Below are 19,317 nucleotides of genomic sequence, written 5' to 3'. Positions count from 1 at the left end.
TCCCAAGGAAAAGGGACACATTCCCAATGAAAGGGGACACATTTCAGAGGCAGGGACACATTCCCGAGGAAAAGGGAGACATTCCCAAGGGATGGACACATTCCCAAGGGACACATTCCCAATGAAAGGGGACACCTTCCTGAGGAAAAGGGAGACATTCCCAAGGGAAGGGCCCGCATTCCCAGCGCTCTGGATCAGGCCGTGAGGCGCAGAGCTGTCGGAAACAGAGCGAGGTTCTCATGAGGCCCCATCCCCTTTTCCCAGTCCCTCGGGGGTTGCTGTGACACCATCCCGAGCCCTCAGAGCTAACCCTCCTTCCTACGCCCTCTTACCCAGCTAACCCTCCTTCCTACGCCCTCTTACCCAGCTCCCGACGCAGCTCCACCAGCCAAGATGGCGGCAGCGCCGTGAGGGGCCGTGAGGGAGGGCCCGCCATCTTGGGACGGACGGAGCCCAGTTCTACCTTGCCACCGTGAAATGGCGCCCAGGACCGCCCTGCTCCTCTCCCTTCCTGCTCCAGGCACTGCCATGGCTTCCTGCAGGTGTCCCTGCTGGTTTTTCATTCTTGTGGCAGAGCACTTGACTCAGCATCCTCTGCCCCCCCACCACAGGGACACCCCAAGGCACTCCCAGGACCCTCAGTCCCAGTGGCTGCCATGGAATTCCAGCCCTGGAATTCCAGCCCTTGTGTTTATTTGTCCTTCTGCTCCTTCCCTTCGGGCGTTTGCCCAAGTGGAGCCTCCTCGTGCTGGGGGTGAAGCTTTTCTTTGGGTTTTTCCCTCAAAAATCCAGGTGGCCCTGGCTGAGGCCACAGGCCCAGGCCCATAGGACATAACTTCACCACCTGTCTGTAAATATTTCATAATATTCAATATTAGCACCATTATTTCATTGCAAACACACTGCAATTCCCCTTTATTTCAGAAACGCACACTGCAGGGGGTTACTGCTACCTCCCTGCCCCCATATTTTATATTTTGCTGTAAAATGAGTAAAATAGTAATTTTTATCCCAAAATGGCACCTGGACTGGCTCCAAGGAGCTGTTCCCAGGACGAGCCCAGGAATGTGGTTTAATCAGGGAACGTCTCTGTTTGCTGTGGGATTAAAGTCTGGTTTAGGTTTGCTCATCCCCTCCTCATTCCCATGGGAATGATCCCAGCACTGGTGCCACCTCCAGAGCAGGACAGGTGAGCATGGCAGAACAGGAACCCTCCTGAGAGGATCCATCCCCTTTCCACGAGTAAAAAACTGGGAATTCCTTGCCAACCTCCACAGCAAATTGCAGAGGAAGGAGATTTAGGAGCACATCCCAGAATTTGTGCCATGAGGTGGGTGGAGAGCTAAAAACCCATTTCCCCACTTGGAATTCTTCTTTCACAGATCCTTTGGAAATCTGTGTGAGATCTTTTCTCTCCCCCTCAGGTTATTTCTCATCCCTCACCCTCCAAGATCATTTAGGGAGGATAAATAAAAAACACTTGTCAGAACATCCCTTGTGCCAGATCCCGAGGATCAGGATCCAAGGTCATTTTGGACACTTTAGGAGCTGCTAGGAAGATGAAGGAGCTGCAGGGAAAAAAAAAATTAAAAAATTTTAAAAATTCTGTTTGAGCTTTTAAATTGGCAGCAGCCACTGTTGCAACTCCAGCTTCTCCATGGCTTTTTCAGGAAGGCTGGCACAAGAGCGGGATGAGATGGAGAATCCCTGGAAAAACTGGTTCATAAATCTTTTAAGAAAGGAGTTTGGAAGGAAGAAACTAAATGAGCTGAGAATTAATTATTATTTGATTTTCAGCAAATAATCCCTCCCTTAGGAGAGGCTGGTTATGTGAGGATGAGGCAAAGAAACGCCAGCACCTGACCCCAAATCCACCAGAGTCCCAAAATACCCTTGGAGCTTTAAGCCACCACCAATCTGGGTGGAAACACTCCTAAATATTCATCAAACAGCCCACCTTCAGCATGTTAAATTTAGTTTTCTTTCCTTTCTGGAGATGGTTTGAGAGTCCTTAAACAGCACCTTCCTGATCCAGCCCGTTTGGGTTGTGACCATGCCACACTGGGGAGTGACCCAGGAGCACCATGAAACATCCAAAATTCCCACAAAATCTGGGGAACCTCCAAACTGGAGGCACCAGGAAGAGACATTTCTCTTCTTCCACCAGGAGCCAGGGAGGAGCAGCTCAGAGGGAGCAGAGGAGCCACAAAGCCCAGCTTGCAGCTCACGCAGAATTCTCTGCCAAGCTCTGGTGAAATCCCAGGAAAAGCAGCAGGAGCCTGGTGTGGCATCAAGGGTTAGGATGAAGCCAAAAAGAGGATAGGATCCCAACTGGTCCTCCAGAGTCTGCAGCTCTGATAAAGACACCACAAACCCTCCAAGAAGAACCATTAATTGGGAAAAATCCTTTATGGAAAGAGGTTCTAAGGAAGGAGGTATGGAGCTTTTCCTGCTGGCTCAGTTTTGGATCAGTGACCCACGAGCTGTGTTCAAATCCAGCACTCAAGGGCTCCTCAACCTGGCACAGAGGGAAACACCAGAGACACCTTCAGATGGCAAGGACAGGAAGAGTTTGGGTAATTAACCCCTCACTTATTAATTACAGCACCTACAGAGCTGCTGGGTCATCAGGAACAGCAGGGCAGTCCCAAGGAACAGGAGATGAACAACTGCTGGGAATTCTGAGTTGGAATTCTGAGTTGAGAGCACTACAGGGAGACAATTCCAAGCTTTCCTGCCTGGACTGACACCAGGAGAAGCCCTCAGGAGGGGAGGATGAGCTGCAGGTTCTCAGGAATTCCAGGACAACTCAGAATTCCAAGGATCTCCCAGCAGTGCCAGCATCAGGAACAACCCACAGCTGGCAATGACTTTTTCTGGCAAAGAACAACCTGTAAGCTAAATTTGAAAATGTGAAAATTCAGCCTGAGAGGCAAAGCAAAGCAACCCCCACGTGTTTGCTTTGCTCCTCTGCCTCTGGCATTTTTGGGAAACAACTCTGGGAAGGAACCCACAGCAAAGTGGAAAATTTAATGCCCAAAAGGCTGTTGCAAGAGAAAGATTCTTATTCAAAGCCCAGCACAACTATGCCCCAAAACACACAATCATTAATGAACTACCACACAAAGGCCATTTCCACTACAAGAAAATTCCTTTGTTTTTTAATTCAAAGAAAAAAAATGGTATTTTAATAAATACTGCAGAAACATTAACCAAACATACAAAGTGACTTCAACAATAAAAAAAAAGTAATGAATGTCCTGCTTTATAACAGTTATAACTTATTTTTCCACAATATTTAAATACAGAAAGAAGCACTTACCAGCTATTTTGTAATACTGCCCTAAGAGCACTGTTGCATCAGTTAAAAGCTTATTAAGGTGGTCAAAAATGTCTCTTTTATTTATTTTGTGGGAAATAACCAGAATGGGAGTGAGATTTGTCTTCTTTTCTCAGATGAAACAAAGTGCTGGGAACACACAGAACTGAGATTTAATTATGAGTTCATCTTTACCTTTGCACGAGTGAACAGAGCTTTTAAACACTTCAAAAATGAAGCATCACCATTGGGAATGAAATGCTTGTCCTCCACAAGCAAAAACCAGCCTGCTCAGAGCTTTGTCTCCTTCCTTTGGGAGAAGTTTGGTGAGTCAGGAAGAGTTGCAAACCATTGGAAAAGGCTGATTTTAATTCAGTGTAACAACAGCAAAAAGGGATTGGACTGAACCAGTTCACCCCATTTCAGGACTGGGGGCTGGATACTTTTGTGTTAATCCTAAAACTAAGGGCAGTATCCAGTTCCCACTGGGGACCCCTTAAGGCCTCACAGTTCTTCAGACCCCTTTTCCTCCCCAAACTGAGGAGCACCACAAAAGGCTCTGCTGGCTCATTTGCAGGTTTTTGAGGGGTATTTTTGTTTTTTTGCAGGGAACCACATCCCAGAAGAGCATTTGTCTGCAGCTTTCTGCGGGATCCACGGGCTCTCCAGCTCCTGGGAGAAGCCCAGGGGGGTTTTTGGGGCTTCCCCAGGTGGGCAGTAAGGCTTAAGGAACAATCAGGGCTGGAAAACCACGAATCATTTGCCATCACAGCTCTCAGCACCTCCCACTTGAACCTACAGCAACGAGGCCACACAGAACACCAGCACTGGGCACCAACTCCACTCCACATCACAACCACAAAGAGGAACAGCCGAGTCAGAGCCCTGCAGGCCTGCTTTGCCCTCACTCCCCTCCCCCCCAAACTGGATCCATCTCATTTCCACGGAAATTCTGGGAATCCTCAAACAGTTGTCTTCATCCCCGCCGTGGATCAGCAAGGCAAAACTCCAGACTCCTCCATAATTTTCCTCTAGGTGACACACACGGCCTCGGTATCCTCTCCATTTTCACAATCAGCTACTAAAAAAAAAATGAGATCAAATCCTTTGGAAAACCAACTCTAAGGTCACAGGGATAGTTCCTTAATGAGAAGGGCGTATTAATAACGTCTTCATTAAAAAAAAAATCCCATTAAAGTATTATTTGAATGAAATCAAAGTGGTAGCATCCAGGAGCAGAGCGTTACTAAAAGAAACAAGCACTGTCCATGACATCTCTCCTTTGCAGGGTTATTTTCCCAATCATTCTCTCTTCTCTCAGCACATTCAAACATTTTCCCTTTTATTATTATTTTTTGGCATTGTCTTCAACAGAAATTCCTGATGCCACCTCTCCCAGAGCTTTTTCTTCCTGCTGCTCAGTCCTTAAGTACAGTCTCACACAGCAGGAGAAGTCTCCATGAAAGCACTGGCAAAGCTCTCATTAAACACCCTGTGGCTGTGACTTCATTGAGCTCCAACCCCTCCTGGATCTTCCTCCTCCTCCTCCTCCTCCAGGAAATCCCAGCTCCTTCACATCACCGTGCAACTCTTGGCTTTGTCCTTTCTCAAGTCCGTGGCCACTGTGGACAGTTCTGGCCTGCCAGGCATGTGTGAAATTCGCTTTGTGGCCCTCTGAGATTTGTTTCGTTTCACATTTTTGTTTGTTTTGTTCACACACGCCAGGGTGGCGACGTGAAAAATGTCTCTGACACTGTTTTCTGACTGTAAGGCTGAGCATTCGATGTATGTGGCTGCTCCAATCTGTTTGGCCATATTTGCACCCTGAGGGGAAAAAGAAACATGTGATCAATACCAAATTGTGCAAAATCCTGAGCAATCCTCACAATTCCAGCTCTGCGCTGTTTCCCTGGAAAGGCCAAAGCTTACTTGGGAAAATAAACAGAGATTTGCTTGCAGGAGGAGTTGAACAAGCGTCCAAGTATTATCTGCTGTGCTGATAAACACAAATTGGGAGAGAAAAGGAGCTCAGTGACTGCAAACAACTGAGTGAGGCCTTTTCAGCAGTTTCAACTTAACCTGAATCTGGGAAATTCCTGAGCTGAAATCTCCAAAGAGAAATTCTGTGCCTTAAGGAATAAGCAGCTGCCCTGAGCTGGAGAACAGCCCCTGTTCCAGCTCCAGCAAGAGGGCAAAAAGTTGTTAGGGAAATGTGTTCTGGGAGAGGTCTATCCACTTCCTGATAGGGAACAGGGAAAAGGGGAACAGAACATGAGGGGTTATAGGAGCCCTTCCTTCTTTAGTGATTTTAAGAAGTCAAAGCAGGGATGTTTGTTCCAGCAGCACAAGGCAAACAACCCAACATGTGACAAGTGACAATAGCCCAGGATCTCATGGTGGATTTTGCTACTGGAACACAATACAGCATTATGTGAAAAAATGGGAGTTATTCCAAGGGAATTTGATTTCTGAGGAGTGAATCTTTACTAAGTTACAAAAGCCAACCATATCCTTGATTTTGCTACTGAACACAATAAAGCATTAAGTGAAAAACAGGAGTTGTTCCAAGGGAAGTTTGATTTCTGAGAGATGAATCTTTACTGAGCTTCATATGAAACCCAACCACATCCTTGAGGTGCCACCCCCGTGCCTGCCTCCAGCCCCTCCTGGCTGCTCAGTGCCAGCCTGATGACCCTGCAGTGATGCAGCCCCTTATCAATGGCAGAGGGGAGAGGCTTGATAAGGCAGCAGGAGCTTGTGGGAGCAGCCCTCCCCACAGTCAAACAGCTCAGCTCCTGCTCAGCTGAGCCTCAGAAATGTTTGCTCAGGTGGAGCTGCCTGAAGTGGGAGGCTGGAGCAGGGTGTCACCAGCCTGTCCTTGCCCTCCCAGTGCTTCCTGCTGGAGTTCAGAGGAATGGGAAAACTCTGACTCCGTTCCAGTAGCTGTGTCCTCTGTGTTCAGCTGACTCCTGCTCCTCAGGGGTACAGGCTGAGCTGTGAATCCAGGGGAAAAAAATCCACCTGCCAGCAGAGTTTTGATCACTCTCATGGAAAGACTTGATTTTACAGAAGTTCTGCCATTTTCCAGTGTAAACATGCTGCATCCTTAGTAACCAGGAGCTGCTGCTTTGGAAAACATGAGGGAGAAACCATCCCAAACTGGTTGCTAAAGACACGGAGGTGACTCGTGGAGGTGCCACTGTGCCTCCCACAGGGTGATTCAGCTGCCATGAATGATCACACACATGTGAGTAATAAAGGGAAGCTCACCTCAGAGCAGTTTCCCTGTTCCCTACATCCTGCTCTCTCCCATGACCTGATTCCTTTCCCTTTTCTCTCCTCTAATGCCTGCCTCCAAACTTCTCCCTTCCCCAAGAGCAAAGAACTCATCAAGAATTAAGATGCCTTCTGGTGCTGCTGCACCTTCAGCAGGAGGGACAAAGGGTTTTTTAAAGAATTGGGGACAGACTGTATTCTAATATAATGTCATGATTCTAAAGCCAAACAACATTCAAATCTGAAGTCTGCAGACAGCAATTTTACCAATTTATCAGTGAATAAACAGGATGTGTCACCTTTTAGCTACATTTTTGGTGTGTGCAGGCACAGAGAAGCAGGAAGTTTTTAACAACTCATCTAAAAAGCAATTTGCAACCAAAAAGACAACAATTTATGATGTTTAAAGGGATGATTTCATCATGTATTGTGGGGCTGCAGGATTTCCTTTAGTCCTAAACAGTTTTCAAACCAAGGCAAATCTGCCTTGAAGGCTGCACTGGTGTCATCATGTGGCAGAAGCTGGTCACAGGGAGGGCTCCAGTGACAGAAAAAGGGTTTTAGTTTTCCTTCCCTCCTGAAGGACAGCAAAGGAGGTGGCCCCTACCTGGTCGTAGGACACGGGGGTCTGCCTGTGGTTGGAGAGCTCCACCAGCGTGCTGACATCGGTGCGCAGGTCCGACTTGCAGCCCACCAGCAGCATCTTGGTGTTGGGGCAGAACTCCTGGATCTCCCCTTTCCACTGGAAAATTCCAAGTTGTTAATTGTTGGAATGCTGAGAATTTCAGACTTTCTGTGCTGTCAGGCACTAAACCCCAAGAGAACACTGCATTTGACCTGAGGCCGTGGAGAAGCTTCCAGAATTGAATGACAGAACTCAAATGATAGGTGTGTAGTTTGATCAGAAGCGTGCAATATCACACAGTAGAAAACTTAAAGAGTTTAAAGTTTTAGACTACAGTAATATATATAAAACAAGATAAAAGTTTTAAGAAAAAAGCTAGTCCTTCTTCATGAGTTTGGGTGGTATTGTGTAATTAGATTAAAAATCCACGTTACAAGCCATGAGTGGTTAGTTATTAAGTTAAAAATAAAAATAATTTAAGTGTAATTTCTTAATCAGTTTATCCTTTAAAAAAACCTTGTAAAAAAAGAAACAGAACTCCATTATTAGTTTGTTAAAGTTAAATAGTCTAGAACTCACAGTTAGTAAAACTGTAATATAAACTAATAAACATTCAAGTCCAAACAAAAACTACCATCTCACACATTTAATCCTGACCCTAACAAAATAAAATGATAAAATTTAATAGTTAATGTTTAAATCCAAAGAAGCAATGGGTAACAACTTTAATCAGTCCTGACGTCCCAGGCTGAAATATTTTTATGTAATGTCTGGATTTGCCTTCAAGGTAATTTGTTGAAGGCATCAGCTCCAGCAGAACTTGGTCAAGGATGAAATCTTCCTATCTCACACACTCATGAATTCCACTGGCTTACTAATCAGGAGGGAATGAGTTGAGATTATGTACCCACATGAGCAAAAGTTTGCAGAGCTGTTGTTTCTCACACCCAGCCCCAGCCAGTGCAGAAATGGTGTCCCCACCTTCAGTTGTAGAACAGCAGCAGGGCTAAATGTGGGTTTATTGCTGCATTCTCACCCCTGAAACTACACAAATCTGCTCCAGGTGAACCAGCAAGGAGCCCCTCAGACAGAACTTGGGATAAATTCATTTGGTTTCACCCTTCTGCAAGGTTATGCTGAGAACTCAAAGCCAAAACCACATCATAATCCAAACATCTGATACTCCCTAAAATTTAAGGCTGTAATTTGAATATAAAAGCATTTTAAGAAAAATCTCTTGCAGAATTAAGTAACCAGCATTAGCAGGGACAGAAAAACCACAGCTCTGGATGCTTTTTGATACAGACAGAGTAGTTTTGGAGTGTTTTTTGTAGGCTATTCAGAGCATTATAAGGCACTTTATCCCACTGAGACAAGAATCACTGGCCCCAGCCTCAGAAAAAAAGGAACTTCAGGTCATTAAGCCCCAAACCCAGCACTGTGAAGTTGAGTCATGCTCAGCAGCCAAGGAGAGGAGCAGGACCACCCTGCAAACACAGAGCTTGATTATGAAAATTCTGTGTTTGAGCTCGTGGGAAGTGTGACACAAGCTGGGATCAGTGATCTCATGAAGGGCTTGGGGCAGGGCTGCATTTCTGTGCCACTGCAAGCTCTGCTGGTGCCTTCCAGAGGCATTTGTCACTGCTCCTTCACACGTCAGGCTCACAAATTATGTAAGGCCGTGGCAGAAGTCCAAACACTTGGCAGACAATTTTTACCCAGCAAAGTTTCCCAATCCTGTTACAGGAACATGTGAGATACAATTTCTTACAGCACCTCACACCACCCTCAGCAATTCCTTGCTGTCTCAGGGCTGAGGAATGAGAATTTCCTTCAGCTCCAAGTGTCCATTAGCAAGTTTTTGTTTCCAATTAACATCCACCCCTTTCAAACAAATGACCTCAAATTAAAGCACCCTCCTGTCATCGCTCCATTTAAAGAAACAAAGTGGAAGTTTCCAGTGTAGGAACAGCACCACTGCAGGGATTTCAAGATGAGCTTGTCCAGCAGAGCTCTGTGCTCCGGGCTGGCTCAAACACTTGCCTTTTTTAGGACACTGTCCAGGGTTTCTGGCCGACTGATGTCAAAGCAGATCAGGACAGCGTCGGAGTCGGGGTAGGAGAGCGGGCGGACGTTGTCGTAGTAAGGAGAGCCTGCAGGGAAAACAAACAAACATCTCCATTAATTGCTGCTTTCCTCTTCCTGCAGTCCTTCCAACAGCCTGGAGAGGCTTGCAGAGACAGCCCCCCAGTGATCCATCACCCACCGAAGGCTCGGGATGCTCCCAAGGACAGGGAAATGCACTCAGCTCAAGTTTAAGGCCCAGCATTAACCTGCAAGAGAGCAAATCCTCCAACTCCAAAAGGCTTTTTCTAAAGCAGATTTGAAATTCCTCAGTTTTGATTTGTCTCACAGTTAATTTAAAACAAATAGCTCCAAGTGCAAAAAGCATCTTTAGCTGTCACATTGGCAATGTTCAGAAGAAAGTCTTGCTTCAAATTGAAGAACTTGTTGCAAGAAACAGATTTCCAGCAGGGAAAAATCCCAATCCTGTAGGCAGGCACTCAAGTTATTTGTCACAAAAAGCCTCATTAATCTGTAAACCAATAAAGCTTGCAATAAATGTTTATGTTTAGCCCATAAACCAGATTTTTATCAACAAGATCAAAGCTAATTTAGTAATCTGGGGAAACAGATGTAGGTATAGCGCTGCTCTTTGTGCTTGTTTTACTTGCAGGCCTGTGAAGGGGCTTTCTGTTTTCCTTAACAACAATCATGATGTGAAGAGTTAAAAGTTGTAATTTAATAATCTGGGGAATCTGGCAACAGGTTTGGGGGGGAAAGAAAAGAAAAAAAATCTTTGCTTTTTTCTAAGAAGTTGCTCAACCACCATTAGGTTTGGCTCTGTGCTGAGCTTCACTGTCTGAGAAAAATACATTTCTTAATGCATTTAAAAGGACATTCATTCAAACCAGTTCAGTGGCCCAGCAGAGCAAGGGCTCGGGCAACTAAAATTCATTTTCTCAGCCATCATACATCCTTACTTCTGTAAATCCTAAAATACAGCAGCCCCTAAAACACAGCATGGAACACCCCCCCACAAGAAGCCAGCTTGCATGATTTTGGGGGTTATCAGCTCATTATCTCACGGATTCCCCAGCTCTCCAGAACTAATTGGCTGTAAGGTCTCTGATTATTAACTGGATTAGAGGAACTGCTCAGGTTTTGCCCTGACAGACAGCTCAGGCTGTTGCACAAGGAATGGTGTGAAGGGCTCGCAGATGACTTCACTTGGAAGGCTTCTCCTGCACGGGAAAGGAGGCAAGAATCCCAGGAATGTTGTTTTTGAAATGAGGAATAACACATGGGGAGTGAAGCATTACCAAAGTAGGTAGCAGAAGGTAATTTGGTGAACGAGAAGGATTTAATTCGAATGCTCATCTCTGTAAATGATGTCAATCTGACAGAGCTGTCAGAAAAGGCTCTTCACACCCCACTTCAGCTGAATTCAGCACAAATGACACGTTGGGAACAAATCTCAGCGAGGTGACCCGGAGTTAACTCCTCACTGCAGCTATCAATGAGCATTTTCCACTGCTAATTACACCCCAGTATCTCCAGCACGGCTATTACAGCCCTGTCCCGCAGCCCCAGGGCTGGGTTATTTACCCTGGAGCCCCAGGCTGGGTTATTTATGCTGGACACGGAGGAACTGCAGCACCGGGTGCCACTAAGAGCCACCTGGGTGGCATTAAAGCACTTGCCACGTCTCCCTGAGCTCCAGCAAGCAAGGGCAGGATTGAGGGAATCCTTAATGGGTGCTGGCTAGAAAGGAGTCTCAGCAAAGCCTCACCCAGAAACTCATTCCTCACACAAATACCTCCGGGCTCACTCAGCAGCTCCAGGGATCCCATTTATGTCCAGGAGATGGATTTGTGCTCAGAGTCCCCACCTCCAGCCCCGAGACTCCTTCCCACCCCTGCTTTGCTTGGAAGGTTTTCCATTTTCCTCCCCCTTTTGAATTTCTCCTGTTTCAGACGCTGAGCTGGAATCAAAGCACTTTGAGCAAGCTCAGGAGGGATATTCCCCAGCTTTTCTCCAGGCTGGTGTGTGGCAGAACAAACAGAGCCCATCTCAACTCCTCGAGCTGCAGGATCCACAAAGGAAATTTCCTGCTCTCATTTATAACCAAAGCTTTATTCCTGTGCAAATACAGAGGGGCTGCAGCCCTCGCTGTGCAGGCCTATTCAAGCTGGCATTTTCATGCCTTTGCCCAGAGAAACCCTCAGAAGGCAGGAATGTCAGGAATGAGGCTCGCTCAAGTCTGAACAGACAACTCCAGCACAGCCCAGCCGGGCTGCTCCCTCTTTTTCATGTTCCTTTGCAGATTTGAAGCCGTGCCAACCCTCGAAAACAGAAGGAGAATGTGGAACTGGAGCCATGGTATTTGTGGGGAGAGAGAAAAAAAAAAAAAGCCTATTTGTGTTTGGGATTCTGTTCCTGCAAAATAAAACATTTTTGGCAAGGACAACATGAGTGGTTTTTCAGTCTTATCAAGGAGCTGCTGATAAGGCTGTAGTTCATTTTCCTTTGTGCTGGACATTCATTCCAGCTGCAATCCTCCTTTTTCTAAAATTTGTTTGGCAGCTTCAATAATTTTAGCCAAAAATACTTGCAACATTAAGGATGGTCTGCTTTTGAAACCTTATGTTTCATGCAGAGTCCAACAAAAATTCAGCTTTTAGACTGAAATAAAACCCCTCCCCAGCAATATGGTTGGGTTTGGCCTAGAGGGGATGCCAAGCTTAGCTTTAAATATTGCTATCTTAATAAAGAACAGAATTACATCATTAAAAGCTGAAGAATATTTAATTTTGGGGTGGTTTAGCACCACTTGAAGGTGCTGGATCAGGGAGAAGTGTTTGGCTGGAAGATGCAAAGGCACCAGGAGGGTTCAGCTGCACATCCTGAGGCCAGGAGGGCTCAGTAACAGGCAAGACTTTCCTATTTCCACACCAGCAAGCAGCCACCAGGAATTAGGCTTTGGAGCCTTTTGGAGCCCAGTCAAGTGAAAGAACAACAGATGAACAGCAGCATTCTCACTCCCAAACCCTTGGGCTCACTAATTATCCCAGAAAACACAGCAAACACTGCCTGCTCCAAGGAGCTGATTCAGTGCTGATGGTTTTCCCCCTTAAAACAAAAACCCAAAGAAACTGGGATGCCAAAAAAAACCCCCCCAAAAAACTGAGGTGGATTTTCAGTGCAGGTTATCTCCAAGCAAAGAGATATCAAAATAGTCACAGTTTTTTGTAGGATCACACCTCCAAGGGAAAACTTTAGGAGGGCACTTGGCATTCCCAGGTATCAATACTAATTAATTCTCTTCTAAAAGTAATAAGAAAACCCTGCTAAGATGAGCAATTAAAACCAGAAAATCACAGAATTCAACAAGAGAACTGGGAGGCAAAGACAGCAATTGGACTTTTCCTTTGCAGTTCTTACTGCCAGGGAATTTGGGGAATTAGCAACTTTAATTCCTCCAAGTTTCAGCTTTCTCCTGCAAGTTTTCAGCACAAAACTTTCCAATTAATTTCTGCTTGTACATGGACACTGAGTACATTGTATACAGTCAAAAATCACATCAAACCTAACTTGACTCTCAGGTCCAAGGCCCTTCTGGATTTAATTACTTGCTAATCCCCAGCAGTTGTAAGTATTTCTGGCCCTGTTGAGAATTATTTTATTGGAGTAGCCACGGTTCAAGCAATAAAGAAACCCCCTAAAACACATTTTAGGGACACACAGGTATGTACACCTAATTAATGGTATTTCCAAGCCACAGCTGCTGCTGTCCTAGCAAGAAATATAAATATCAAAGGAGCCAAAAACACTTGATAAATGCAGATTAGATGGTAGATAAAGGCACCTAATACAAATATTTTTTCCTTCACAGCAGCCCTGAAAGTACAAGATGAAGCTTTAACCCGGAGAAACTTTTAATATTCCACCTCACACAAGAAGCAGAGCTCCCAAACAGCTCAAGACTGCCACATGTTACCACAGAGCAGAGTAATTTATGGTGTAGTGAGATTGCAACCAGACATTCCTGCTTTGAGAGAGGGCTGGTAGTCCCAAACCCCATTGAAATTCTACTTGGCAAGTGCTTCCCTTAATGCTGTGGCTAATTTAAATCCTTCTAATGACTTGCAGAACTAGACAGCACCAGCAAACATTTGAATAATGAACCTTCCCGTTCCATTCCACTCTTACTTGTCCCATATTCCTATGGGCAAATCCAAGATGCAACAACAACTCCCCAATGAATTTTAAATTTTCTATCAGTTGCATGACACCCAGAAGTTCTCTGGTAAAAACACATTATTATCGTTGGGATATAAAGAATTACAAACCAAAACTGTGGCAGCAGGGCCTGTTCTCACCCTCACCCAACTATTTTAACCAATGGCCACAGCTTTTCTGATTTTCCCAGTGAGCAAAAAAGGAGTTGGAGGTGGCAGTACGTCCTTCCAAAGGATTCACTGCAAAACCTAATTATCAACTTTAATTCAAGGGACCAATTGGCAAGGCTGTTAAACGCTCCCAGTTAAAAAACAAGATGAATACAAAATACTGATTGAGTCATCTTGAAGTATCTGCAGCATGTTCCAAAAAAACCTCAATTAAACAGCATCTTTTCCCCCCTCCCTAGAGATAGTCAAGCACCACAAAACCCGCAGCCATCACCTCCCCCGTGTTGCAATGATCAGCCATCTTTTGAAGTTAATTAGATTTAGTCCTGCTTTAAAAATGCCATTCAGACATCTCTTCTAACTCAGTAGAGAAGCAGGACAAAGACTTGTAAAAATTAAATTACCAAGACTCTCAGATAAGGCTAAAACACTCCCTTATCTTCTGCTGTCTGCTATCTGCTGATGAGATTTTGCTCTGGGTTAATGGGCTTGGGCAGAGTTGGGTTTTTGTACTGGCTGAGAAGGGATGTTGTTCACGGAGCCAAAATTCCTCATCCAGAGTCCCAGAGCCAGAGGATCCACTCAGTACCACTCTGTAAAACCAAGCACTGGGTCTTTCAAGCATTTCCTCTTCACTTTGGGATGTCAGACAAATCACCCACTTGGTCTCAAGCTTCTGACTCAACCACATTTGCTCTGAGTTCCAGGACAGAGGACAAAGGCTGGCAGGTGTTTTTTCTTCCACTGCTTTTGTCTTTTGAAGTGCTAGGGAATATTTAATTCCATGGGTGTCTCCAGCCTTTGACAAACAGATTCCAAACCTTCCCACGTCCAGCCTGCGTGTGTGTTGTATGTTAATAAAGATAACATTTTCCAAAATAACTAATAATTTTTAATAAGCCCTTGCTCCATAGTTCCAGGCAGCTTAGTAATCAGCATGAAAGCTCCAACCAGACATACTCCAGAAATCTGCAAGTCTCCCTTGGCATAAGATGAAGAGAAAAAAAAAAAAAAATCAGCTCAGAGCAAAGCTGATACTGGTTGTGGGCAGAGGCTGCCTTTTCCCAGTAATCGTGTTGCAAGAATTTGGAATCGTTTCCTCAACAGCAAGAGGGAAGCCAACCCGCCGCCTAAACTCCTCTTTTAAACCGGGATTAACATTTTCATTCCTGGTAAAAGAACTGCTGTCGCACTGAGGAGGAACTGCCGGGTCCAAATTCAGCATTAACGAGCCATCTACACAGAGAAAGAGAGGGACTGCGTGTTCTGCCAAGTTCCTGCAGGTTTTTTTTGCCAATCAGCTCTGCAGATGATGTTGATGCACACCTCTGGTAATGGTTCCTGGTGTCATTCCCCCCTGGACATCCTCAGCTCTCCACAGGCAGAGCCACACCGGCTCCCCACGCTCCTCTCCAGCACTGAGGCAGCAATTTTGGGGTGCTCCCTCACGCCCCTGGCTGTAAGTGCAGCCCAATTATCCAAATTATCAACGAGAGGCGGATCTAGAGGAGCTCCTGTCTCAACATGCGAGCAGCGCCAGCCAAACACCAAACCCCTCAACCTTGGAGGCGTCTGAGCCGGTTTCTTCCAGGTAAAACTGGAAGAATGAAGAGCCTGATGGGGGAAAGGATGGTTCCCTCCGCATCCCAGAGAATCAGAGATAAATTCTAAAGGTTTTCCCTAAAAGCCGTTCCTGGTCTCAGAGACTCTCTAGGACACCGAGAAGTGCTACGTTTTGTAAAAAACCAAGGAGGCATTAAGGAGGCCACCAGGAGCTCCACAGCGAGCTGAAATAATTCACCATTAGCATATAAACACCTTTTCCCTCTCCTACGAGGCCAAGCGGGGTTTGCAGGCGGCAGAGGAGCCCAGGTACCCCCGGAGCTCCCCGGAAAGCTCCTTCCAGCCAGGCAGGTGAGAACACATTCCCCCGCAATGCTGACAAACCGCTTCCCGGAGCCTTGCCCACACCCTCAGCCAAGCAGATCCCGCAAGGATAGCTGAGATTTTGGTCAAAAAGCCGTCAGAAGCAGCCGCATGCGGAGCCCGGCAGCCCCGCCAGGACCGCCGCTGCTCCCGATCCCCCCCGAATTCCCGGGATGCGAACGGGAGCGCTCACCCGAGGTGTCCCACAGGCTGAGCTCGATGCGCTGCGTGTCGATCTCGAAGCTGGCCGTGTAGTTCTCGAACACGGTGGGGACGTAGCTCTGCCGGGAGACAGCGCACGGTCAGCCCGCGCCCATCGCCGCCGCCCCGGCCCCGACCCCCGGGCCGGCCCCGGTGCCGGCCCCAGCCCAGCCCCGGTCCCGTCCCGCGCACCTCGGGGAAGCAGTCCTTGGCAAAGACGTGGAGCAGCGCCGTCTTCCCGCACTGGCTATCCCCCACCACCACGATCTTGCACTTCACGTTCTGGTTGGGATCCATCACCGCCTTGCTCGATAACTTCTGGCTCGCTCTTCTTTCCTTCATTGATCTCCCCTTAGTCCCTCCGGCCGGCCACAACAGAAGAGAAGAAAAAAAAAAAAAACCAGCCAAAAAAACCAAACCACGCCCGGGCTCCTCGAGAAAAAGCAAAAATAATATGAAAAGCACAATAAAGCCGCTGCGGTGGAGGAGGCAGAGCCGCGGACTCGCCGCCGCCCGCCCGCCGGTCCCGCGCTCACTGCTTTGTCCCCCCGCCGCCCTCCCCTATTTATAGCCTCGCGCCCGCCAATCACCGCCCGCCGCCGCGCGGCCACGCCCCCCGCCGCGCGCCGCTGGGGCAGTGCGCCCCCTAGGGGAGCCGGGGGGCGGCGGGAGCGGGGGGGGCTGTGAGGGGGGCCCGGAGCCCTCAGAGCGATGGGGGCGATAAAGGAGGCGGTTGTGGTGTTTATCGAGGGATTTTATCTGTAAATGTCGGCGGTGGGAAAGGGAACGGCGGCATCTGGGGCTGCGCGGCCTCCAGAGGTGGTCCGGGATCCCTCAGGGGGTGCCCAGTGCCTCGGGTTAGGATGAGGGATGGTGGGGAGAGCTGAGGAGAGCAGGGGGCTGAGAGGAATGAGGAGGAATGAGAAGGAAGGGCTGAAAAAGGATGAGGAGAAGTGAGGAAGGATGAGGAGAGCTCAGAAGGGATGAAGAGAGATGAGAAGGGATGGTGCTTGTGATGGTGGGCAAAGGGGCTTTCCCCTCAAAACATGGTCACAAGGAATATGTCGGGATATCACAAAGACACAGAATCATGGAATACTCCGAGTAGGAAGGTACCACAAGGGTCATGGATCCAGCCCCTGTCCCTGCACAGACACCCCAAAGCCCCACCCTGGGCACCCCTGGCAGCGCCGTCCCAACGCTCCCGGAGCTTTTGGGAATGTGCCCATTCCCTGGGGAGCCTGGGCAGCGCCAGCACCCTCTGGGGAAGAGCCTTTCCCTGACAGCCACCCTAAACATGCCTGGACACAGCTCCAGCCATTCCCTCGGTCCTGTCCCTGTCACCGAGAGCGGAGATCCGTGCCTCCCAACCATCAAGATCCTCCTATTTCTTCTCTTCCTGGACACAACCCCAAGCAAAGCTGGCTGGGGTTCAGCAGGGGATTGAGCATCGTGTCTGAAAGGAGAGCCCTGAACAAGGGACGGTTTGTGAGCAGCTCATAGCACTCATCTCCCTCAAGAGCTCCTCTCTTTTCCCGTATGGCTCCATGTGGCAGTGGGATCCCTGGAAAAGGGGCTGGAGCAGAGCCTGCCTCCCCTCCTGCCTCCAACCTCGATTTCTGGCTTTGTCTGGAGAAGCCGGACACAGGGGTGGCCTCCCTGAAGGTGCAGCCTTGGCTTTTTCTCCTGAGTCATCCAGGTCATGAACCCAGCCCGTGTCAGTTCTGGGCTGAAACGTGAGCAATTCATCAAGTTTTAAAACAACATCCTGATAAAAAGATGTTGGCTCGTGTCTGTTTGGCCACGGGGAGATGCTGCCCTGACTCACATGAGAGAATCCCAAACATGACATTTCAAAATTCAGTGCTGATATTTTTGGGGTTTGTGACGTGTCACATCTTTCGCGGGTCAAATTACTCATTTCTGAAAAATTGGTTTCTGTTTGGAAACAATGCGTAAAAAAACGAAATTTGCTCCGTGTGCTTTTTTTGTAGGGCCCTGAAGCAGACATATCTCCATCTCTTTTTTATGTTTTTAAATTAAAAGCTGCTCCTTTGCAGTCTCCATCCATCCCTGCTGTCCACCAGCTCTTTAGAGAAATGGTGGAATGGGAGGAATAAGCAGCAAAGAAAATTAATGCTCACAGGAAGATGAGTTTTGTTCAAATTTGGAACAGGAGATATATCTGGAAAAGTAAAGTTGTGTAAATGCTCTCCAGTGTTCTCCAAAGGGCAGAAAATCCTGATTTTTCTGCCTTTCCCTCTGCTCCACACTGGAACACCTTATAAAGGGGCAGCCTCACAGGCAGAGGAAGGTGGGATCAAGCTCTGGCGTTTCACCTCCAGTTCTTTGGGAGTCCAAGGCACCAACCAAGGAATATCTTGGATCTAAGGAAAGAAGAAGATGGGGTTGAAAGAGCTCTTTGTTGATCCTGAGTGGGAGCTGGGTGTGCACATCTGCTCCTGATCAATCCACCGGGCACCTCCGCACAGATGGACACAAGATGGACCAAAGCTGGCGCTGATGCTGCCCTTTCCTTGGTGCTTTGGCTTCCTCCGAGGAGGAATTTGTCTCCTCCAGGGTCCTGGAGGAAACATCTCCCTCACAAAGCTGCTGTGGAAAATCTGCCTGCATCCAGCTATGCCTGGAATGTGGAAACTTTAACGCACAGGAACCCTTACTCATCGTGAGCAGAGAGCTTCCATCAGCAGCTCCTGGTGATATCATCTTCACACGATTTGTTTGCTGCCAGCACGGCCCAGCCCATCCCTGGGGATTTCGGGTGCTTTGGGCGCTGGGGACAATCCTTGAAAGCCGCCAGCTTGCTGGAATTCCTTGGGGAAGCTGCTCCAGATCCGTTAATCCCCATAAACCCATTATTCATGTCAGGCCCTTAAGTTGAATGCCTTTTCCCATATCCCGATAACTACGGGGATCAGGCAGTGGGGGTTGATGTTTCCACCAGGATTTTTCACACGCAGTCTGGATTTTTGATTTGTAGGGCCCAGTTTCGTGCTTTGCTTCGTTCAAATTCCCCATTTTCCTCCAGATCTGATCGGAGCCTTTCACAGTTTCTCCTCTTTCCATCCCAGAAATCATGATGTGTGTATTAATAACACACACACAATTTGGGACTGGCGTGGTAATGACTCCTGATCCCATCTAAGATTTCATGGGAATATCAAAATACATTTTTCTCCCCTCACAAATAATCTGCCTGAGCACTTTCTATGACTGCAATAAACCAGCCGAGAACAAGTGCTTTTAGTTTCAGAATAACTGCTCGATGATTTAAATCTAAAATTGCTCTCCAGATCTCTCTCCCTGCAATTCCAACCACTAAAGCATCCATGAAAAATACTGAATAATATACATAAAACATGGATTTTACACATCCCACCCCTTCTCCGCGCTGCTGGTGTGCAGCTAAACGCACATTAAAAGAACATTATCGAGGTTTAAGGTCGGACATTTGCGGATTAGGAAATGCGTGTTTC

The 19,317-nt window shown here is 47.3% G+C and overlaps 1 protein-coding gene across 1 annotated transcript; it reads right to left on the bottom strand.

Moving 5' to 3' along the window:
- Window positions 1–3,397: 3,397 nt before the first annotated feature.
- RND3 (Rho family GTPase 3) lies at window positions 3,398–16,481 on the bottom strand. Its single transcript, XM_084208968.1, has 5 exons — window positions 16,013–16,481; window positions 15,813–15,900; window positions 9,264–9,373; window positions 7,203–7,337; window positions 3,398–5,143 (listed from the first exon to the last, which is right to left on the bottom strand). Exons 1-5 carry the CDS (start codon window positions 16,160–16,162, stop codon window positions 4,892–4,894), a joined length of 735 nt encoding a protein of 244 aa, XP_084065094.1. The 5' UTR covers window positions 16,163–16,481; the 3' UTR covers window positions 3,398–4,891.
- Between the last annotated feature and the right edge of the window lie 2,836 nt (window positions 16,482–19,317).

The sequence above is a fragment of the Fringilla coelebs genome, assembly GCF_963513975.1.
Source record: "Fringilla coelebs genome assembly, chromosome: 7".
Taxonomy (NCBI): domain Eukaryota; kingdom Metazoa; phylum Chordata; class Aves; order Passeriformes; family Fringillidae; genus Fringilla; species Fringilla coelebs.
This window is presented reverse-complemented; position numbering and strand designations above follow the sequence as displayed.

What these genes read in the sequence shown, in the direction of transcription:
- RND3 (XM_084208968.1), bottom strand. Translation starts at nt 16,162, where the DNA reads ATGAAGGAAAGAAGAGCGAGCCAGAAGTTATCGAGCAAGGCGGTGATG. An exon ending in CCAAGGACTGCTTCCCCGAG is followed by an intron (nt 15,901 to 16,012) that starts GTGCGCGGGACG and finishes GTCTCCCGGCAG; the next exon opens with AGCTACGTCCCCACCGTGTT. An exon ending in CAGCCTGTGGGACACCTCGG is followed by an intron (nt 9,374 to 15,812) that starts GTGAGCGCTCCC and finishes TTTTCCCTGCAG; the next exon opens with GCTCTCCTTACTACGACAAC.